At 37.0% G+C, this 24,407-nt stretch overlaps 1 protein-coding gene across 4 annotated transcripts in view; it reads right to left on the reverse strand.

Annotated features, from left to right (window-relative positions):
* Positions 1-22,988, reverse strand: part of LOC127413840 (DNA-binding protein Ikaros-like) — a 30,989-nt gene extending 8,001 nt beyond the window's left edge. The window contains exons 1-4 of one of the 4 annotated variants that reach the window (XM_051651315.1): positions 22,676-22,877; positions 13,316-13,369; positions 11,600-11,719; positions 2,062-2,337 (exon numbers count right to left, since the gene is read on the reverse strand). In XM_051651315.1, coding sequence (XP_051507275.1) covers positions 2,062-2,337; positions 11,600-11,719; positions 13,316-13,369; positions 22,676-22,823 — 598 coding nt within the window. In that variant the 5' untranslated portion in view covers positions 22,824-22,877. Of the gene's footprint in view, positions 1-2,061; positions 2,338-11,599; positions 11,720-13,315; positions 13,370-22,675 lie in introns of all 4 variants that reach the window. The other 3 variants (XM_051651314.1, XM_051651317.1, XM_051651316.1) reach the window with 3 other exon arrangements.
* Between the last annotated feature and the right edge of the window lie 1,419 nt (positions 22,989-24,407).

The raw sequence follows: 24,407 nt of genomic DNA on the forward strand, positions 1-24,407 counted from the left end.
TCAAACTGTATTTAATTTGAACGTAGGATGCCAACGACAAATAGCCTAGGCATGTAAATGGTGAGTGTCTAAGACACTATATCGGCCCTGTGCAAGCAAACCATCCTCTTCTGTAGTGCTATTACACTGTGAATGCAGGGTCACTGTCCTACACAGCTCCACAGCACTGTTACATCCTCAACAACGCACCACTTCATGCCAAAGCTCAATCAAACACGCCTGCGGCATCTTGCATGTGAGCGGTGCTCTCCGCTTTGCGTGTGCTGCCTGGCTCCGCGCGCCGACTCGTGCCCTGATCGAACAAGAGGCTTTCAGACTCTGCCTGCCAGTTTCGTAATGCACCACTGCCTGGGTCAATTTGATCTGAAAATCTCATTTTTTCCTCCTCTTCAGCTCTAAAGTAAAATCGGCCCATCACAATGCAAATGCAGAGCTCATTTAAATAAAGTGAAGGAAACACTTTGTGTTTGAGAGCCAGTCTTCCTGATCAGCGCCCCTGGAATAAACCAATATCCAGCTCCTCCGAATGTTGTGGCATTCTCCGAGAACGCTATTAATACGGCACTCTCTTCAAAAGCCCTATAAAATAAGAGTCACCAGTGAAGCAGCAAAAAGACGGAAAAAGAAACTCATTAAAAAGGCATTTCAGGAGCACGATACCTCCTGCAAATGTTTTTATTTAAATAGGAAGCACTTCATTATATCTTTTATTATACGTTCTTTTCTGAATTTACATTAGCCTGCTGTTCCTTTCTTCCATTTTGAGTTTCATTAGTTTGTCAAGTGCTAAAGTTAAGTGCCTTTTTGAAAAATGTTCTCACCCACTGGTTTGAGTTCATTATAGTGGAATATCAATTTGAGAGAAGGAGAAAATAACTAATACTGAAATAATTGCCCTTTGATTTGAGAGAGACTTTTTCTTGGTTGGTTGTTGCTTTTGGACTGTTTTGAAATGTCTTTTTGCTTGATTTGGACTGTCATAAAAAAAGAAAAATGTTTTTTATGTATATGTAAAAAGGTTATGTCTTCTTTAAACTTCTTTTAGTTCTCTTTCCTATATCCATCTTAAAGGAATATTCTGGGCTCAATAGAGCTTAAGCTCAATCGACAGCATTTGTGGCATTATGTTGATTACCACAAAAAATATTTTTGATTTATCCCTCCTTTTCTTATATAAACAAAGCAAAAATCAAGGTCACAGTGAGGCACAGAAATGTGAAGCTTATAATTTTATAAAAGCACTTACTTATAAAAAAAGAACTTTGTGTTTTATTTGAGCTATAAAGTTGTTTAAATAGTTGTTTTTATGGTCATTTTTGGATTTACGTCGTAACATCACGATGACGCCAACACAGAAAAGGTTAGTAAGTGTTAGTAAGTATTTTACACAGAAAAGGTTAGTAAGTGATTTCATCACATTAAAATCATGTTAACACACACATATTGTTTATGTCTTGTGTTTATACTTTTGAAACAAAGAGTATTTTAACATTTACAAATTTGACCCCATTCACTTCCATTGTAAGTGCCTCACTAACCCAGATTTTAGATTTTAATAAATGAATAGATTTTAGAAATTTTGTTGTAATCAACATTATGCCACAATTGCTGTCGATTGCACTTAACTTTTATTAAACCCGCAATATTCCTTTAAGACAGCAGACATTACCATTAAATTGTCAACAATACTTCTGCAACATGCTCTAATGTTCAAAAACCACATAACAAACAACAAGTATTGTGCCACCATTATAACTGTAGTTTCCATCAACCCAACATGCTCAGACTGATCATTTACATCAATTTGCAGTTTTAACATTCCAATACATACAAGACATGCCATACAAAACTATTCCATTGTTTGTTTGCTCTGCTCTGGCTTCTGATGATGGTCTGGTTATGTCTTAAAGACACATCTAGCATCTCTACCCTGCTCTTTGTGTCTCTCTCTCTAACCTCTGTGTCTCTCTATATGCGGATCAACCTACCCAGCCCTGCACCCAGTGAGCTGAAGCTTTACTATAGCCGTGGGTGAGAGTATAAGGAGGCAGTTGTGCTTACCAGTGTGACTTCGCTTGTGCACCATCAGCACATTGGGCCCAATGCAAACTATCCCACAGATATCGCACTTCAGCTTCCCGTTGGGGAGGCGGATGCCCCCGGCTGTGGGGTAGGCGGCCGGCTTGCTGTCGGGGCCTGCGTGGGAGCCGTTCACTTTGGCCCCCGAGCCATCGAGTACGCGCAAGTCCTCGGCTGCACATTCCTCCTCCTCTCCATTCATCTCACAGGAAAGCCCGTTCTCCTCGTCACTCCGAGCCTCAACTTTAATATTGCAGGCTGGAAAAGAGGGTAGTGGGCCCGTTAAGTAAAGTGCTAGGCTGGGTGGTTATTTTGTCTGACTCTGTAACTAACACTGCCATAACATGATATCTTAATACTTTTGATGTTCGACAGTGCACCTGCAGAGCAACTACTTTCTATTTTCTTTCTCTCAACCTTTAGTTACCATTTTGCTAGTAAAAGGCAAAACATAAATTTTTATTGCATTACAGAGAAACACAGTTCTGGAAAATCCATTTTCGGTGTTTTGAGTTGATTAGCTGATTGGCATGTCACTATATTCTAACTTTTTGAGATAGTGAATTGGTGGGTTTTTGTTAAATGTGAGCCAAAATCATCACAATTAAAAGAACCAAAGACTTAAACTACTTCAGTCTGTGTGCACTGAATTTATTTAATACACGAGTTTCACAATTTGAGTTGAATTACTGAAATAAATGAATTTTTCCACGACATTCTAATTTATTGAGATGCACCTGTATATATATATATATATATATATATATATATATATATATATATATATATTAATGGGTATGATGTGTTTATATCCATACAATGTAAAAGGTAATACATATGACTCAAATGGTTTAATCCATGTCTTCTGAAGCAATACGATAGGTTTTGGGTGAGAAACAGACCAAAGTGTAAGCGTGAGGAAGTGTAATCAAGCTTCAAATCATGATTGATCCAAGAAGACTGCAGATGTCAATTTTGTTGTGAAAAAAATATTACAGTTTGGTCTGTTCTCAACCAAAATCAATTGTATCTCTTCTGAAGTTATGGATTACCTTTATGTCCTTTTTGGAGCTTCAAACTATTGAAAACCCATTGACTTGTATTGTATGGATATATTCACATCATATGCCTATCCAAATATCTTTTTTTGTGTTCCGCAGAAGAAAAAAAGGCATATGAGTTTGAGATGGCATAAAGGTATGATTTTAATGATGAGAGAATGAATATTTATGGGTGAACTATTCCTTTAATGTATATTTTTCTAAATCCCTAATGTTAGAGGAATATCAATACATTGATGCCTTGCAAATATGTGAGTTGCACATCAACACTACTTGATTATTATTCCACTTTATGAACAATCAAATAATCCAGTCTTCTTCTTCTATGCTGACTGCTCACAAAAAGGAAATCTAAACTCCAAGCACCATCTCATTCACCATCACAATTCTCTGCAACAGATGACTGATAAACAGGAAACAGAGACACAGGAAGCACTGTGAAACTGAGGACTCTCAGCGGTGTAAACCAGCACAACAAACCGTGGTAAACACACACACACACACACACACACACACACACACACACACACACACACACACAAACACACATACACATACATGTTAGTGCGGCTATTCTTATGAGGACTCTCCATAGACATAATGATTTAAATACTGTACAAACTATAGATTCTATCCCCTAACCCCTAAACCTAACCCTCACAGAAAACTTTCTGCATTTTTACATTTTCAATAAAACATCATTTAGTATGTTTTGTAAGTGATTTAAATTATGGGGATACTAGAAATGTCCTCATAAACCACATTTATAGAATAATACCCTTGTAATTACCAGTTTGTAACCTAAAATAAAATGTCCTCGTAAACCACTTAAACCTGCCCACACACACACACACACACACACACAGACACACACACACACACACACACACACACACACACACACACACACACACACACACACACACACACACACACAAGCATAGAAAAAGAACATGCAAATTAAATAGAGATAACTCTGTAAATGTCCATTAAAGATTCATTCAGATTATTCTTTGGAAAGATCATTTTTCAGCTACACCTTCAGCACAATTAAACTCAGTTAGAAGTCAGTGTAAAGGCCCTGTGGTTAGCAAGCTGTGGTGCCTGGCCTCTGTTTTTACAGAGCAGTGTTATTATAGTTTGGGATTTTTTATTTAGTTTTTACTTCTATTTTATATTCAATTTGTCATTACAATTTAGTTTAGTTTTCATTAGTTTTCACAGTTTGTCTGTTAGTTTTCGTTTAGTTTTCGTTTTCTCAGTGTTTCTCAGTTTCAGTTTAGTTAGTTTTTATTTTAGTTTTAATATTTTTTATGGCTGCCAAACCTGAGCATTTACTGTTGTAATTTAAAGTCTAACATCATTACGTTTCTCTGGGCAGTCTTGTGTTACGTCTGTCTAGTGGTATTTTCATGTTTAATGTGGACTGTAAATGTTGCAAAATTTGTAATATAGGGCGAATGTGGGCAAAGTGACAAAAGACATTTAAGTTTGATCCACATTGTATCCATATGTATTTCATTAAATGATTACAAATCATTACTAAACTAATCTTTGGGGAATATACAATTAAAGGGATAGCTCACCCCAAAAAATTAAAGTTCTCTAATCATTTACTCAACCTAATGCCATCCCAGATGTGTATGACTTTCTTTCTTCTGCTGAACACAAATGAAGATTTTTAGAAGAATATTTCAACTCTGTTGGTCCATACAATGCAAGTCAATAGGGGCCAAAAATTTGAAGCTCCAAAAAGCACATAAAGGCAGCATAAAAGTTATGCATACGACTCCAGTGGTTAAATCCATGTCTTCTGAAGCGATATGATAGAGAAACAGATCAATATTTAAGTCCCTTTTTACTCTAAACCTTGACATCAGCAGTCTCCTTGGCAATCATGATTTCAAGCTCAATTATATTTCCAAGCGCCATCTAGCACTCTGCAAACTGTACCAGTAAGTGTAATTGAGCTTGAAATCATTATTGTTCCTGTGGGCTGCAATTGCAAGATGTACAGTGAAAAAGGTGTTACATTTTGTTCTGTTCTCACCCAAAACAAATTAGATCACTTCAGAAGACATGGATTTAAACACTGGAGTCTTATGGATGACTCTTATGCTGCCTTCATGTGCTTTTTATAGCTTCAAAGTTTCAGACCCCATTAACTTGCATTGTATGGACCTACAGAGCTGAAATATTCTTCTAAAAATCTTTGTTTGTGTTCTACAGAAGAAAGGAAGTCATACACATCTGGGATGCCATGAGGGTGAGTAAATGATGAGAAAATGTTCATCTTTGGGTGAACTATCCCTTTATCTTTTTGAGGTTTAAAATTGATGAATATACTTTGGGATGTGTGGCAGAACTCATTTCATGACCACTGGTGTCAAAAGCAATGGTAAAGAAAATGACAGAAATCTGAGGTAAATCTATTTAAGCTTATAAACAAGAAAAAGTTAACTTAATGTTATGATGTGAAAGTGTAGAAGAAAATATAAAAATTTATTTCAAATATTAATATTTTCTAGAGAATAATTTTTCCTCTGTCCCACTTTACCAGTAGGCCCTGCTGCTTAAACACATCTGGGATTTGGTCAAAAGAGGATCGTCAAAGGTTCTACTTACCAGTATTGAATGTTTCTTAATTTTTGCTTTTGACTAAGGTAGAAGACATCCTAAGCTTTCTTCAAAGGTATAATGTTAGGTTATGTGTCGTTTGGATCATAATTCAAAGTGTCAAGAAAAGAACAATTTCCAAAATTGTCTCACTTTGCCCATATTCACCATATTATATCAAAAACTAAAATAAATTCTAGATCATTTTTATTTTATTTTAATTAGTTTAAGGAGTTATGAAAAAGTATTTTAGTGTCAGTTTTTTCCAATAATTTCAGTTTTTATTTTTATTTTAGTTAACAAAAATTATTTTAGTTAGTTTTAGTTTTCGTTAACTGTAATAAAACTGGTATACAGTCAAGAGGAAGAAGTAGACATAATGAAATGGGAATCTGAGGGAAAAGGGGAAGCTTCAGCACCCGAGCCGGCCCAACCGAAAAGAAAAAAAAAGGACAAGAGTTATGGAGAAGTGACAGAAAGGGAAGTACAGACAGGGAATTGTTCAGCACGACAAGTGAAACTTTTTTCATTTTCAGCATTCAGACTACAGGGATCAGCAACTGAAGCACATGATTACTTTGGAAAGTATCTATAGTCAGAAATACTGTCTGTGCTCAGGTTACTCTATATTCACATGCGTGATACTGTTTTTCCAAAATAACGTTGGAATTATGCTCTTGTTTTTTACAGCAAGTGAGAAAGAGCTACAACAATACCTATGTTTCCTGATCTAGAACATAAAGTCAACATTAAGTCAAAATTGACTCTATAGTTACTTTCTTACTGGAATGCACCTTCTCTGGTCTCATGGTGTACTTTTCATTTGTGCACATTTTTCCCAAGAAAAAAAAGTTCTTTCATTAAAATGTAATAACTTGCTCTGCTTCTAAAACGACTTTCTGTTTCATTTGATGTCACAAATCTCTTGTGTGCAGTGCCTACTTTTAATGATCCAATCAATTCCCAATAGATAAAATGAAGCCCCACCTTACAGTTCTTCTTATTTATTATCCTATTTCACTTGATAGATCAGATTAACCAGGCTGAATTCGGCAACATGAAGTCGAAAGTTCTGCTGTTGAAATCGGTCTGTGCTTATCGAAATTCAAACCACTGCCCCCAGTGGACGAATCTGGAAGTTTTGATGAGGTGAAGTATCCACAGGTGGTGCCAAAAGCGAGTTGTATCTTCAGTAACAGGAATGCATAATACATTAACCATATGCCCTAACCCAAACCCCAACCTTCACCCTAAACCTAACCATCAGTGGAGTAAAACTGTAATTTTAGAGTGAAAATGGGACTCTGAATTACACACACCATTGCTTATGTGAACGCGATTACTTCCTGCCTGGTTTCCATGGTACCAGAACCTGTGTGCTCATGTTGGATTCTCTTAGATTGCAATGTAAATTTTGGACAAAGTTTCTGCTATCTGACGCATTTCCGGGTGAAACAGGGCTTTTAACGAGGATAAAATGTAGATTGGGACATTTTATCAATCGAGAACTGAATGGATCGTGAAAAGTCTTTCACGCTGACTTCAAAGAAGGTTCATATGAACTTCAGTCTCAATGTCTGAGTGAATTGCAGCAGTTAATAGAACTACATTGTGTAAAGCATTAAGTCAATACAGAAATGCAATCTCCCTTCCACACCCATAAAAGGATGTGTCTCTTTCTCTCACACACACAAAGATCCACTGACATCCTTTCTGCTTATATGATACGATCATTTAACCAGTGAGATGTGACCTGAGTTTTGCAGAGGGAACTATGCTTGTTGTCATGATATGGTCTCTCATGGAACATTTGGGGAAGTTGTGACTAAACTGGGGATGGGAAGAGGAGCTTTTACTTTGTATAACGATTGTCACACATCCTAATTTACCCATTTTGGGAAGCGAGTGTCAAAAGCCACAGACAAGGACAAACAAAAGAGCTCTACATAGAACAGAACGACATAACAGGCAGACCTCGGTACATGATCTCCCTGAAACATCACACAACATTTTTACTGTTATCTAGAAGACTCTTTAACATCCAAAGTAACTTACTAGCAGGAACACTTCTTGCTAAAACCTGTGTTAAAGAGCATCATGGCTGTCATGCACCCATTTTTTGAGAGGACACCAGTGGCAGTGCTGGGTCATATGTATATTTAAATAAATTCCAGGTGAACTTGACTGCCAATGATCATCATGCATTTTCATTGTATTGGAAGTTGCATTTAAAATCCACTTGGCATGATGCTTCTGAAGGGCACAGTGGTTATAAGGGAAGTCAGTAAGTCTAGTATAAATAGTTTTTTTGTGTGTGTGTTTGTAGAGAGAGATTCTCTCTAAACACGCACGGAGTTGGGGGAGCACAACTGATGGCACTGGCAAGAGTAGAAAAATTCCTACTTAGAAATTCATAGTATGCCCACCTCTTCAGACACTACTACACCACTGGTTACACTCGATAAAGAGAACCCTGCTTTAGCTCACATTTTTAGGAACTTGCTAGTGAAATGTTTGCCTCTGATATAGCGACAGGTTTAAGGCCCAGCTATCACCCTCATACATATAAAAAGAGGAATCACACAGTAGTACCGACCCCTTTACCATGAAAACCTTCCTTCACCACACTGGAGAGTGTGATATACAATGCAATGCTAATAAATATTTTATAGCCAAACCAATAAGCAGGGCTGGGAATCGACATAGGTTTGACCTTTTTAAAAACTAGTGGAACCGAATGATTTTCATGACTCTTGGTTCCATTAACGGCTCATGAACTTCTGCATTCTTCCTCTGATGTGGATGGAACATCACACTAAAATACTCTTGCACTGTTTCCTGCAGTGCTATTCAGCAGCAGTCCAGTACCACTACTGAATCTACAGTGCCACAGCAAAAGAAATTGTATTTTAGCAATTTCAGTAGCAGTCTGAATTGAATGTGATGAAAGAGAAAGACTGTGCGCCGTAAAATAATACAAAGACAATAACTAGATTACATTATTGCGATGTCCTTGCCAATTGCATGCAACAATGTACGAACAGTGTTACCAGTAGTCTGATTCACTGAATGACTCCTATGAATTATACATTTGTTCTTTTTAATTAACTGGTCAAAACGATTGACAAATGATAGTATAGTATTGATTGTTGTAGTATTTTATTTTAGTATATAGTTAGGGCCAATTAAAAATACTAAGGACAAATCAGCATATTGTTAGGACAAATAAAAAATGGCAGAGGTTATTTGCACTAAGTGTGTCATTCTTTTAACGTAGAAGATAAGTAAGGAGACAGAGTGAACCAACTCTATATGTTTTGTATTCCTGCTGTTCTACACCTTCTCACACCATACAGCCACATGTCTGATCGCACAGCGTACTGCAGCTCTGCAAAGTCTGCACAGATAACTCCCTTGATACACTTCAGGCTTAATCAGAGAAGCAATGATGCACTGTGGAGATATAACACTCACATCCTCTCACATACTGACTGATGATATCTCCAGGGACAACATGCAGACACGCTTACATGCATGTTTACTTACCTACCTAGATGAAGGCAATTACATTAACCATTGTTTTTATATAAAGCTTATAGCAATGACTATAGAGTATCTCTAACACAAGCCACAATCCAACCCCTAAAAGAAACCTTTGCATTTTTAGAATTAATTTTTTTTTTATAAAATGCATTTCATTTATTTATGAATAATTTTTCCAAATGAGGTCATCCCCAAATGTCATCAAAGGGTGTTCTTGCCATATTAACTAACTTCTGAGGACGGATTTTGTCCCCGAACAGGTTGAACTATAGCTAAGTAAATTCCCCCACACACATACACATTCACACAAACCTCTGCTAATGCAAGAGTTTAGTCTGCATTTGAAGTTTAGTTTCCTGTTTCTCTTGAGTAGTCCAAAAAAATTACTTTAAAGTCTCAAATGTCTCTAAATCCCCAAATATGAGCAAGAATGTACTCAGTGTAAAAAAAAAATGTCTTTAAAGTGCTGAGTGACTCATGGTTAGTTACATGTCATTTTAATACTCATATCAGTATTGACAATGTCACCCTGACTGTTCAAACTCATGACTAACGAAGGGTTTTGCTGTTTTTAACTCCAGTTCAGCGGAAGAACACGCTGTGGCCATGTTTTGCCTTCGCCTGCATTCTGAGCCTCCCATCTATGATCTATCACTTCATCTACTTTATCACCTTGCAAGGTTGTTCTTTCATTTGCTATTTTTATGAGACAATGAAATTCAGATTGCTAATTGTAGATTGCGTTTTTGTGTCATGTTATTTGCTTTAGTATTCTGGTCTGGACACGATTCATGGTGTACAGAAGTGTGTAAGATTCAAGCACATTCTAAAGACATTTTAGATCACTTGGTTATTCATAGAAGTATCACACATAAGGGAGATATGAAAGTGCTATTCTGATCATCATCACAATATTTTTACGAGAGTAAAGCATGGCTTTTGGAGCTGAATTTGAATGTGGTGTGGGTGTGTGAATGTGTGTGAATATGTTGGCAGTTGAAGTGAAAGCATGGTATAGAGTGCAGGTGCAGGGTCGTGTGTTGTGTGTCTGCTTGTATTTGTTGCAATACTGTGCCTGTCTGGTGTTGCTCCTGAACATTTTATCTCCCTGAGTGAGTGTTGAAACAGAGTTCTGGCAAGTTCTTCTTAGGAAACTCTTGCACATCCTATTTCAGTTTCCTCTAACATCTTTTTCTCTCTCTCTCTCTCTCTCTCTCTCTCTCTCTCTCTCTCTCTCTCTCTCTCTCTCAGTCTCTTTCTTACTTTCAGTAGCATCAAAGTGAGCAGGTCACACATTAAGTCCAAGTTAATCTGGAACTTCAGTAGGTGAAAATTCCAAACTAAAATACATTAAGATTTTAAAGAGGCCATCTGTTAATTCTGGTTAGCCAAATTCTTTCCTGCCCATTTTTGGTTAACCCACTTTATGTTCACACTGCTAACACTATACTTATTAATAAATAATTAATTAAGCCTTCTTTTACTACTTATCGAGCAAACGTGATATTTTCAAGATTCGGGCGGGGGGTGGTTATGTATTCTTTCAGGACAGATAGGAAATAGTCTGATATCCTTACATTCCAGTTATGTTTAGTTGTTGGGTAACAGGGTAATTCTTAATTTTCAGTTTAGATTGCTTTTTCCCAAAGGGACTTACAAATGACGAAAAGCAAAAAAACAAAATTAGCAGTACTGCAATAGCAAATTTCATGAGAATCATTGTACAAAAACTAAATAAGTGTATCTAAAAAAATGGAGGGGAAAAAAATCCTATTAAGTGGGTTAAACAGCTATTCCTGGCACAAATGCGCATGTTACTGAATGTGTAGGCTCATTCAGTCAGTAAACATTAATTTAGAGGATTAAATTAGCCATCTGCTGTTACATGTCCCATGGTTTTCAGGAATCCGTAGGCATGAACCATCAGTTTGATGAGTTACACTTGAAGTTCGTAAGATTTTGATTTTGGATTTTCACCTTTGTTCTATGTGTGGCCATAGTAAAGAGGCACAAGCTCATCACAAAAGGTGATGAGCTCAATTAAACACTTAATTCACAAAGTGTGAGTGACCATTCCAGTGCACTCACTCTGTAATTTTCCAGTGGAGGACAAGAGCCGATGTACGCAATACTCTACGGAAGAAAAGAAGTGTGCATTTTAAAGTTTTCTGTGTCAGGTTGAGTTTAAGAGTGGGCTACACTGGAAGCTATATCCGACTGAACATTGCATGTATGTAACTGTGTGAATGAGGTAGTTCTGTGGTAGCGTCCCAGCTTGGGCTTAGGTTGGTCTGACTCACCCAGTGGTTTGTCAGTGCGGTTGTTGTGCTGGAGGCCTGTGCTGGCTGACAGGTCTTCAGGGACAGGCATGGCCTCATCTAGGTCCTCTCCCCCCTCGTTGACATTAGGGCTGTCCCTTCCTGAGCAGAAAGTAGAGAAGTTACCAGTACAGATTCAGACCCACTACCCAGACCAAGTAACTTCCTTTACATCCCTTTTGCATTTACCACAGTTGAATTAAATGTAAGAAAAGTAGAGTAACACCCTGTGCTTAGATCTTCAGGTTGTGTACTTACCCAGCATGGACACTCAATAGCACTAATGGACCCTTTTCACAAACTGTAATGTCACATTTGCACCTTATTTAGCAGCATAAATCTAGCAATCTTTCAAGTTTAAATTTGTCACATTATTCTTTGTGTACGATTCTGGCTTTATTCAAATAAAAAACAGTCAAATCTGCTGTGATGGGCTTTCAAATACAGCTCCTGACACAGTGACAGTAAATTTGGCATCTTTCTCTCTTCTGACTGCTCTCTTTCTTTACCCTCTTTTGGAAAGTTATGGAAATGTGATAGTGGGTTTTTCTTCTGCTGTTGGAGCAAATGGTGACGCAAAAATAATATTAACTGTGGTCTCCTATTCACCACAAAAATTTACCCTGCTATAGTTTACTTCCGTATTCCAAACACAGATTATTACATGGCACTTTGGAATTCTTGATACTGATTGATCAATAGCTGCATTCTGCAGCCAAATATTGTTATATAATGGCCACTAAACTGTATATTTGACCACTGACTTTTATCTCCTAAACTGTGCTGGTTTCATGTCACTTTGTGTTCACTTTCTCTTGCTTTTCTCACATAAAATAATTAATAACTCAAATCAATATTTCATGTCCATTTTTAATTTATTTATTTAAGGATAATATACAGTCAACTGGTAAATATTGTAAAATATTGTGAAAATATGCACTTTATTCCTTACCAGTGTTGAGTGTCATCTGATTTCAAAGTGATTAGTTACTGTATTCTAAAAAATATTTTAGTCAAAAAGTATTGTAAAACGTTACAATTTAAAATACTGCAATCAGATTACTCACATTTAATTTAGTTAATCACTTTTTTGTACATTACGTAGGTTAAATGTTGTTATATCACAATATGATTTATGTAGAATACATTAAAAAATATGACGTTCATATGTACCTCTGTTTGTGTTTATGTGACAGCTGAAGGGACAACGTGTAAATATGAAATGGACATTTTATTTGCACATTCTGTGCAAATTGTTTTAGAAAGTAACTTAAAAGCAAAACAATTAGAAATGACTACTTTTTCCATTAAGTAATCAGAAATGTAATCTGATTACAATTTTAGAGAAGTAATCAGTAATCTGTAGTGGATTGCAATTTTTTTGTAATTTACCCAACACTGTCCCTTACATACTGTATATAATTGTCCTCAATGCAATAAATGTAGCTCTAGCGCACTATCATATCTCTTGTGTAAGTTTCATAACTTTATTTAGATATGAAATTGCAGACAGAGCACAAATGCTGGCCCAAATGCTAAATGCATACAGAGTGTGTTCCTTGTTCCATTTTCTATTTTTCCAGGGAAAGTGCTTGCATTAATGTCTTTCTGATGACAGTCAAAAGACGGTTGTCTTTGCTTCAGTTTTGACCGTCCATACCTCACTGTGGCTTTAAGTGTGTGAGAGGCAGTTCTTACCTGCTATCTGGGACATTTCCTGGGCCTCCTCAGTCTCCATCCTGTGCAGGTATTCTAACAGGAGCAAAAGAGAGAAAGACTATCATGGGCACTTGCCGGCTCAAATATAACACTATCGGGGAGAAGTGGTTGGTGATTAAAGGAGAATGCCCTCTCTTTGTGTATCTCCATCACCCTGGCAAGAACAGCCCATTCCAGCCGCACTCACCACTGTCTTCCACATTATATTACAAAGAACTACAGACATTTTCATTACCAGTCTGACAGACAGGGTGAACTGAGAGAATATTTTTGAGACTGTCTGGTGGACTATACAGGACCGGGGCTGGGGTGGGGGAGATTCGAAAGTAGCAGGCTTTCGGACCACATTTGTTATTTATTGTTAATTTTCCACCTCATAATCATCCAAAAATGCAAACTGACTGCAGCAAAATTAAGCATAAAATTAGATGGCCCTGGGTCATGGAGGATGCGGGTGTTTGGCATAGCCAGCTGATTGGCGCTCATGTTCACTCTAATTTACTGAGCATGCATGGGTGAGCCCAGCAGCCCAACTCTTTCTGCATCTTTCTGTCCCTCTAGCTCTCTTTAACACTCACACATGGATACACAAACAGAGGCAGGCAGACACACACACACACACACACACACACACACACACACACAGAGAGAGAAACAGTAGGTGATAGAAAGACACAGAAGGTGCAATTTAAAAATATTCCACCCAAGAATGGAAATTTTGCCATCATTTACTCACTCTTATATTGTTCCAAACCTGCATGACTTTCCTTCATGTGTGGAACACAAAAATAGATGTTCTGAAGAATGTTCACACCACTCTTTTCCTCAAAACATAGGCTTATAGTTACCAGTGGTTGTCAAGCTCAGAAAAGGACAAAAAAGGACAGCAAATGTCCCATAAAGAACATTTGATGTTTTGCATGTGTTCAAACTTGGTGCGTTGTGATCAGTCATAAGAAACACAAGAACCAATGGCATTTGCCATCATAGATGGTTACACCTGGCATGATGCATCTTGAGGTGCCAAGTTTGAAAATGCATAAGTAAGAAATAAGTAATTTTCAGCAAATAACAACTTAAATTGTGGACTTTTCCGCATACAGAGCTATCAGATGGCTTCAAAAGTAGCGCACAAGTCCTATGGACTATGTTTAGGGCCTTTTTAGTCATTTTTGAAGCTTGACAGTCACTGGTCACTACACACACTCAAAAAATTAATTTATCCTATTTTTAAGACTTACACATTTCAATTTCATAACAAAATTCCATCAAATTGAATGCCGTAATCTTTAACAAAATTCAATTAATAAAAATTTATAAATTTAAGTTTAATTAATTTAATTTTTTTTAAAGATTACGCAGTTCAATTTGATGGAATTTTGTTTTGAAATTCGTAAATCTTAAAAATAGGATAAAATATTTTTTTTTGAGGTTGGAATGGAAAGGAGCAGTGTCAACAATACCCAGAACAAAGAAGATCAATTGGGTTTGGAACGGCTTGAAATGATGACAGAATTAAAATTTTGGTTGAAGTATTCCTGTAAATGAAGTAAGTGAAAGAGAAAGAAAGCAAGTTTATCTGAGATGGGAAATGAATATATAAGGAAATAAGTAAAAGCTTAGCAAAAAAAAATAACTAATTGAGAAAGCGAGTGAAAGAATATAATGAGAAGAAATGGAAAAAAGAAGAAGTGTGATGCTGAGGGCCAGTGTGGGGAGCCAGAATGAGTTTTTTTTTTCTCTCTCAGAAGGAGTCAGTTTAGTGGTGAGCACTTCCTTAGGCGAGGCCTGCATATCTGAGAAGTCACCAGCGTTCATGGCCCCATTAATAATGTAGGGGTCACTTGGGCCCACAGCAGATGGGCACAACAGCCACGGCGTCGCCGCTGCCACTTCAAGACTCTCCCGCTAGGGCCCCACGCCCAGCCTTACCAGCCACACAGGGAGAAGTGAAGTACCTGAAAATAGCCAAGCAAGCTGAAGAGAGCTCCTGGGAGAAGGGAAACCTAGGCCTTCCTGTTTTAATGACAGATGGCTCCACACATTTGGAACAAATAGTGGGAAACCAGCGGCCCACCGTCTGTCGCAATGTCCCATGTCTTCCTGGGGAATACACTTCTCGGAAGACTTCCGACCAGTTCGCACACCCAAAACCCTGGTGGATTGCGACTATGCGTGTGTCTGTGAGTGTGTGTGAAATGAAGAGGGTTAAAGGTATTTGGTGCACGTGATTTTTGTAAAGGATTGCAGGTTGTGTGTGATAAGCAATGCATAATTACTATTTAATTTAGCTAAAGAGATGAACACTCTAATTAATGTCTTTTACCTATGTGAATCAATGCATGTATATGTTTTTATTTAAATTTAAGCTTCTATTGAGCATGTATGTAAATCAGTGGCGGGCCGTGCATTTAAAGTATAGGCCTTCAGTGTGATTCATGCCATTAAGAAAACACAGTTTCACAATGAATAAGACACTCTATGCCTTTGGGCATCATACATTATGTCGCAGCTAACTAATAAAAACACATCCACGCACGAAAGCCAGAACTTGAAACTTAATGCTCAAGCAAGCCTAATTTTAACTGCAGCATGACTGTTTTGTGACATGAACGTCTCCCGCACAGACATTCAAAAATCATAATTTTTCATATGAATCTACCAAGGAGGTCTATAATACATGGAAAAATCTATCTAATAATATTTGAGATTTAAATGTTGCTTGCAATAAATTTTGTTTCGTCAGGGTACACGGTTATGCTGCGTTCCATTCAAGTTGGATGTGGGATATTCCTACTTGATGTCTCCAACCATAAACGCATTCCATTCCCCGATATTCGGAAGATGATGTTTAAGGAAACAAAACTGCAATGCTCCCGTTCGCTTAGCAGGTGTTTGACTCTCATTAGAGATGTCTCCTAGCAACCCAACTCATAAACAATGCTGCAGTGCTAGCATTTGTGCTTCAGGTGTACGATTATCAAAAGAGATTATAATGTTTTATACACCTGTTCCTGAAGGCATTTGTTAAACAAGCTTTAATATCATGTAATGTGGAAACGAACTCATTTATCGATAATACTTAATAAAGTGAATGTTTATCACTTACTTTGTATATCTCCCTGAGTGTGGACATGTTTGTGTGACATCATGCCCCTGCATCTCAGCGAAATCTGAGTTGAGGACTTCTGCACGAGCCTACAAGTTGTGATGCATCCATTACACTTTTCCTACTAGGAAGTTGTAAAATCCGACTTTCCGAGTTGAATGGAACGCATCACTACTTTTTAAAACTTGATCCGAGCAGCCTACTTTACACTTAGAAAACTCCTGATGTTGCTATAACAATACAAAAAGCACTTACCAATTTGCTTGAAGTGAAAATCAGTCCTCCTTTCATGATTAATAAATTAAGCAATCACACAGTCATGCAGAACATCTCAGGTTTGTAAATCCATAAGGATCTCTTTCTCGACTTGTCAGCAAGATCTTGCACTTTTCGCATTCAAATTACGTCACTTAAAGCGTGATTGCATCACTCAAGGTCAGCTAGAAGGCCTTGACCGGGACATATCCTAAAGATCACACCCACCAAGAACAAATAAATCAATCTGATTGGCTGATGAATCTGACAATCTGACTTTAGTTGCTCATTCATTTGCACTGTTGAGGGATTCTGTGGAAATTCTGAAGGCCTGAGGGGGTGGAGCTCAGACTCACGCGCTGCTTTGGGCATGCGATTTGTGAAACAGTTATCACACTTTGCTTGTAAGCATCAAGGAATAAATTCTGACGGGATAAAAATGTTTGTTTTTCTCTGTTTGTTTGTAGATTTATTAAGAGTGGAAAGCGATTAAAAATACATAGACAAAAAGGTGATTGAGAATGATAAATATTTATATTTATATTTATATTTATTTATTTGGCATGTTAGGCCAGCAGAGAAGGCTTTGCTGGCCCTGAGAATTCGCCACCGATGTAAATCCATATTTTTGGCGTTAAGATATATAACATCGAAAGACACCACATTTTTCTGTAAATATATACAGTATGTCTGATGGCGCAACACTTAATTTTCTTGTTCAGGTGACTGCACTGACTTTATTCTACTTATTCTGTGCATCTTTTGTGATTAAAACACAGTCTTACTGACACAACTTCTTATTAAACATAATGTTTTCTGTTCCTCTTCATTAATTTCCCTTCATTTTCTTTAATAAATAGCTGGATAATAACTACCTAATGTACCTAATGTGCCTAATGTCTACCGCAAAATAAGAAAACTAGCTGCTAACTACAATTCCTTGATGACTGCACACTGAAAAGTAAATTTAATGCAAATTTAAATGGGATTTTCACACACTTTTAGAACAAATTCTTGATTGCACAATGTCACTCTAGCAATATCACTGACATTGTGACATTTCATACAGACCAGAACACTTCCAATGTTGAGAAAACCAAGGAGGAGCTGTTGGCTGAAACCAAGGATGTAACCACATATTCAGGATTGGGGGGGGGGGGGGTACCAAATGTAATCATTTAATAATCAACCATGGAAAAAACCCATATCAGTAGACCACTATTATGAATATTGCGGGGGACATGTCCCCCTCAATGTCTATGGTGATTACGGCATTTGACATTTTGAAATGGCACAATTTATTTTCAAAACTTCACAGATTTGGCCTTTTTGACAGAGTGACTAGAAGAAATGCAACTGGCTTCCTTGCCAGTTCATTGCCACTGCTCTTGCTTTGCTTTTGACTAGCACAAGCTTGCTGCCATCAAGGGCAAAATATGGAGTCAAATGCGAGCAAATTCTTGATGAGAACCTGCTTCTTTTAGTATTCTGAAAGCCAGAGTCCCCATTTAAATATAACTGAAAATCTGTGACAGATCTTGGTAATTGCTGTCCACTAATTATCTAAAGTACATTAGATGTGTATGTTCCTGAGTTAGAGCATTTGCACTGAAGAAAATGTGCAAAGGTCCATAATTTAAATATGTGACTCGATTGTGAATGCTTTTGTAAGAGAAATATCCCATTTTCCATTAATGTTCAGCCTAAAAGTTATATTTTGTTTTAATTTACTGTGTAATTGTGAAAAAAGAGAGAAAATGCATCTTTAAATTTTAAATATTTTTGGAGGTAACAATAATAAAACCTGAAAATGAAATCAAGGCGGTGAATTCTTTCTAACATCCCTGTATTTTTATCATATATAGCAAATGCATACATGTTTTGATACTCTTTTAAGAGACGTTATGGTTGAGGTTAGAGTCTGGTTCGCTTTGGGTTAGGGTGAGATGCAATTAAAATCTGACACACTTTTCATTCACTCTTGTTTGCTTGCGCACCCCATACCACAAACTAACCATTTTGTATCTATCCTTTTTTCATAACTGAGACATGAGAACACACTCTGTGGCGTTCAGAAGTAGAGTGTATGCGTGTGTTGGGTGGGTGGTGGTACGGTATTCCCCTGCGCCCCCTTTTCTGGGCAGATGTCAGAGAGGAAATAGTGTTGTAGTCAAAGAGGGGGAAGAAAAAGTCAAAATACTGCTTACTGATGAATATGAAGGAGCTTCTTTACTGCTCATAATAACTTTATAATATATGACTGTTTAGCTAAAGAAAATGTTATTCCCCCACCCTGAGATACAAACACTTGAGGGCTCTGTCTAAAAAGAGAGGCCAAATTAAAGCATGGTTTAGTTTACTTTAGTACTCTTTCTCTAGATAAATCCTGATTTGAATGAAATGTTATGCTAATCCTGATGTGTCAATGGCAATACACACTACATTACTCCCTTATGTAAATAGCTCTCAAAACTGTTATCATACCAGTTACCTGCACTTTATGACTCTATAATACTTAATCCTGCTGAAAATGTATTTCTTACTGTTTTTATTGTTATGTCTTTTCGTACATTCAGTTAGCTCCTTTTTTCTGCAGTTTTTGCTTTTCTCGTCAAACCTAATCCTGGATGAGAGGACATTGGTCACAGTCAATACAGGAGATTAGCACAGTCAAGCATGTTATCTTAGCGACAGGAAGAGCTCTGTGGGTTTTAAAACACCCGTAGTGTGTCTGCGCGTTTGTTTATATATGTGTGTGAAAAGAAACGGAGTGTAAAGGGTAGGAAAACAGATCTAAGTGTGAAAAAAAAAAGAGTTTAAGAGATGGGTGGAGACTCGACCCTGCAGAGCCGTTAAACAGACAAAATGCCATAGATGGGTTCAGAGCCATTCAAAGGTGAGTATGACTTAACTAAAGCTGTACTTGCAACAACTGCAGTTTCATCATTTGACTCAAGGATGTTTGCATGAATTACATGTAAATCAGATGAGTGAAGAAAATATCTTCTGTTAAGATTGCATTTCGGTGGAATTCTTACTTTTGCATTAAAACAGCAGTATTCTAAAAAGATTAGAAACGTCAGAAAAAATAACCCAGTAGCTTTTCAACAGTACTGATTTATCCAATTTACTATTTGAGATAAACACATACTGTTGATGCAACATTCACAATTTTGTCTTAGCTACCCTCAGCTTTACTGATTAAATAATATCATGAATAAACAATAACAATTTCATAATTAATGCTTTAATTGTTTATTTGGTCAGTTAGATTTTAATCTTCTAAACTACACTACCGGTCAAAAGTTTTGAAACACTTGCCTGAAATGTTTCTCATGATCTTAAAAATCTTTTGATCTGAAGGTGTATGCTTAAATGTTTGAAATTAGTTTTGCAGACAAAAATATAATTGTGCCACCATATTAATTTATTTCATTATAAATCTAAAATTTAATAATAAAAAAAAAGTTTTTGAAATGGATGACTTGGACCAAATAATAAAGAAAAGCAGCCACTAAGTGCCCAACATAGATGGGAACTCCTTCAATACTGTTTAAAAAGCATCCCAGGGTGATACCTCAAGAAGTTGGTTGAGAAAATGTCAAGAGTACATGTCTGCAAATTCTAGGCAAAGGGTGACTGCTTTGAAGATGCTAAAATATAACACAGTTTTGATTTATTTTGGATTTTGTTTAGTCACAACATAATTCCCATAGTTCCATTTATGTTATTCCATAGTTTTGATGACTTTACTATTATTCTAAAATGTGAAGAAAAATAATTATTATAAAGAATGAGTATTTTAAAACTTTTGACCGGTGGTGTAAATCTTCTAACATGGGACAAATGTAACAGATTTCCTTGTGGACACCTGCAAAATGTTTTATAAATTTTGGTCCACCCAGGTTATACTAATTAGTGAGTGAGCATTTTTACTGCTTATTGCAAACAATTTCAGTTCCCTTTTCCCCCTGCTGTCTATGATATTCAACGTAGGAAATGCTTTTTTCTTTTTATAAATATTATCCAAAAGTGACCTCCCTCAAATCATTCCTCCCTTATTAAAAACTAAGCTTATGCTATGTTATTTATGATCCTAATGTACACATAAACACACATTTTCAGACACTATAATATGGCACTCTTTGACCATTAGGAGTATGAATGGATAAGAAATAAATGAACAAAACTGGACAATATTTTTCACAGTTTAAACACTGTGAAAATAATGCTTTCTAATTAGGAAAGCTGAACTTCTGTACACTGTTTAGCTTTCTCTGTAACTCTTGTTAAATATGACATCCATTGACTGGCCTGTCTTGCATCAGTGAGGATTTCATCACATTTGAGGGTGTAGGATAGAGTGATTGCTATCTGTCAAAGATGATGTGCAGGAACTGCTTTCTGGGGCTTTCACAGAAATAAAAGAAGCTCACTTCATTTACATTGGTCACACTTCACTGCACTGGCATTGAGTGAAGTCATTTTATTAACTTAATAATTTCATCTCTCTCTTTCCCTATGTGCACATTTTAATGTGGCACATTAAAGTGTAAAATATGTTTAACACGTCATAAAAAGCGCCTGAAACGAAGCACAATAGATGTTGTTATATTATGGATGAAACAGAGATGGAAGGTAATTGTTTCAGACTGTATGCGCAGGAGACGTCACAAAACCTACAAACGTACACTGTGAAACAATTACAGCCTACGACATTTCGACATTTTTAAAGGGTTTATCAAAGTTCTTGAAAAAAAAAAAATCCCCGTGACTATAAGTTAAAAACTGTAATGAAATACACATAGCGGTTATTGTTAACAAAAAAACTTAACGAATACAACTTTGATAATTATATTTTCGTCCCCTCCTAAAACAAACTCAGCAACCTTTCCATTTTTTTTCTTTCTTTCTTTCTTTTTTTTTTTTTTTCGTTTCTCAGTTAGAAGGTTTTGTGCGTAGGGCGTCGTTGCGATCAATGTATTTATTTTATTTTATTTTATTTTTTTCAAACAAATGTGCTAACTATTTTCAAGAATCTCACCCGCGGTGTATTTTGACACAACTTCTCTTGTGTTTCCCCATATGACTTCTACCGTGAGCACATAAACGAGTGTAAATGAAACCAAACAAGGACACAAAAGAGAAGCTCGACTCGTGCATGCATTATTTGAGAAAAATGGTCTTTCCCTAAAATTATCTTATGAAAAACTTCTCAAAAATATTTCTGAAACATGCATAAACAGGCTAACCTGATGAACAAAAGTAACTTCTTCGATTCCATTTTTTTTTTTATTTTTATTTATTTATTTATTTTTTTTATTTTTATTTTTTGACAGGCATTCCGGCATACCGATTAATTGCATGCGTTATTAAAAAATAAACGTTTTCAGAAAAATTGGGCAAAATTTGTGCTCAAAATTCCACATCGTTAAAGATAGTGAGGAATTTTAATGGTGAGCAACAGGTGTGTAACGAGAATTGTGAAAGTAAGTGATAACATTTTATTCACGCAGAAACTTCACAACATTTTAATGTAGAAAGATGTTACGTGTATAAAACATATTATTAGTGATATGATTGGAAACAATTCCACTCAGTTCCATTTTCAAGTTTGGGACATCGGGAAACTTTTCCCATGTGGAAAACAAGGGGGAAAAGAGGATGAACCGAGAAAGAAAACCCTACCAGGTATATTTAAACTTAAAAATAATAATTAATAAAATCCTTGCGTAAATGTAAAACTAATTCATTAAGTTTACGCGCGAAACTAACGCGCCTTTCGACACTGAAGCGACCGCGCGCCTGAGAGGATTGAAGCGGCGCTCGTGCACCTGCTGCAGAGTTCAGGACAAAAATTTCCATTACGCCAGTTCTTCTCGCTCTCACGGAGGAAAATTCTTAACTTTTGACAACTTTTTAATAACACAAGTATAATATCTGTCACTTGGAAAGCGCCGTGAGCGTTACTTTACCTGCTATTCCTTGAGTTTGCAGTATGAAGCTCTTCCAGCTGTCCCCCGCCGCTCCATGTGCAGAAGTTCTGAGCGCCGCGGCTGCACTATGGAACTCTGCGCGCGGTCCCTCCCCTCTCCACTGCACTTCCTCCTTCCAGCCCAGCATTGCTCTGTCTCTGTGCTCGTACGAGGCATTTTGCAAGCTTTTATTCCAGAGGCCGAATCTGCTCGGGGAATCGAGGCAGCAGACCTTGGCACTTCGCTTTGTATCGTGCCAATAAAAGCTGACACCCAGTAGACCATCACTGGCAGCCATGCATGAGATGGGATGAAGCGGGCAAGGAGAGTGGACCGATCATGTCTTATTTATTTATTTCTGTCAGAGGGACAAGAGGGTCTCTTGTTCAGTGCCTGATCTCCTGTCACCTTTTTTCACCTGTTCAAAGAATAGAGTACCTTTCTTAAATAAGAAGTGAAATTCCACCTATTTAAATGAGAAATGGAAATTAATTTGGCTAATTAATTGCCCTTAGGGGGTGCCTCTGCCATTTAAAGTTTATGCAACCATATGCACACAATTCATGCTAAATGTTCTGTGTTTATGTGGAAGTGTTTATTAGCACTTGACAGTGTACTGGTCATGAGTGGCACATGATTGATATGTTATCTGCTTGGATTTCAATTAGGTTTTTTGAATACACACCTCATGGCTCGGATGTTGCTTTAGATGAAAGTTGTACATCCTGTCAGTTTCTAGGTTGTAGCTTTACATGAAGGATACTTTATGTTCCACAGCAGCACACGAATGAGATTGTGTAGCCAACTAAAGCAAGGGAATGTAGCACATATTTGTAATGACTTGCTTGTGCCTGAACAAAGTCAGTCATTGTACCTGTTGGCGCAGTGAGTTTAGCCATCTTTAAAATGCTTGGATAATGAAGTCATTTTTGCCTATATTTTTTAATCAGTAATTAACATTTTCAAGCTTTCTGTCCACGCAATCTGAACTATTCAATATTTCCAATATTACTTTATGAAAATATATCTTCAGAATCAGAATGGATGCACTAACAATACCATTCATCCAAATAGATATCATTTCTTTTTTACATTAATATTGTTAGAAACAGTCAATAAATAATGAGTTAGAAAGCAGTTTTGTTTTAAACAAATAGGGTCATTTCCTTCCCATGCTTTGGTAGTATATTCTAAATGATATTTTCGGTACAATGCCTCTTGGGGTACTGGTGTAATAAATGAGAGTCTTTTTTCCTCCCAGTGATCCAAATGTTTGACCCTTCCAGGTAGCCATATCTCAGGAGCTGCTGGTGCTGAGTCATGTACAGAAGGGGGCCACCCTTATCTCCCCTCTCCAGGAGGACTTTTTCAGGCAGTTGGGTGTGGGGTGAAACGGGAACGTTGGATGATGTGGCTTGTTTTCTTCAGGACAACATGTGGTTTGTGTAAGGTCGTGACTCTCTGGACAGGTTTAAATGTTGCCTTCTTCTGATATTATTATAAATGTAGCATAAATTGGTTGACTTTACAGTGGGACAGTCTAATCTCTATAGACTAAACTGAGGGAATGCTTATGGTGTAGCGTGACTCAACAAACTGTGTTCTAGCTCCTGTCATTACCAGCTGAGTAGAGAAAGACTTATTAGCCTCAGAGTTTATAGTTACCAGTGACTGGCTATTCATTTACATTTGGACCTAAATGTTACCAGGATCAGTATAACACAAATTGTCC

This window comes from Myxocyprinus asiaticus, chromosome 23, assembly GCF_019703515.2.
Source record: "Myxocyprinus asiaticus isolate MX2 ecotype Aquarium Trade chromosome 23, UBuf_Myxa_2, whole genome shotgun sequence".
In the NCBI taxonomy this organism is placed as follows: domain Eukaryota; kingdom Metazoa; phylum Chordata; class Actinopteri; order Cypriniformes; family Catostomidae; genus Myxocyprinus; species Myxocyprinus asiaticus.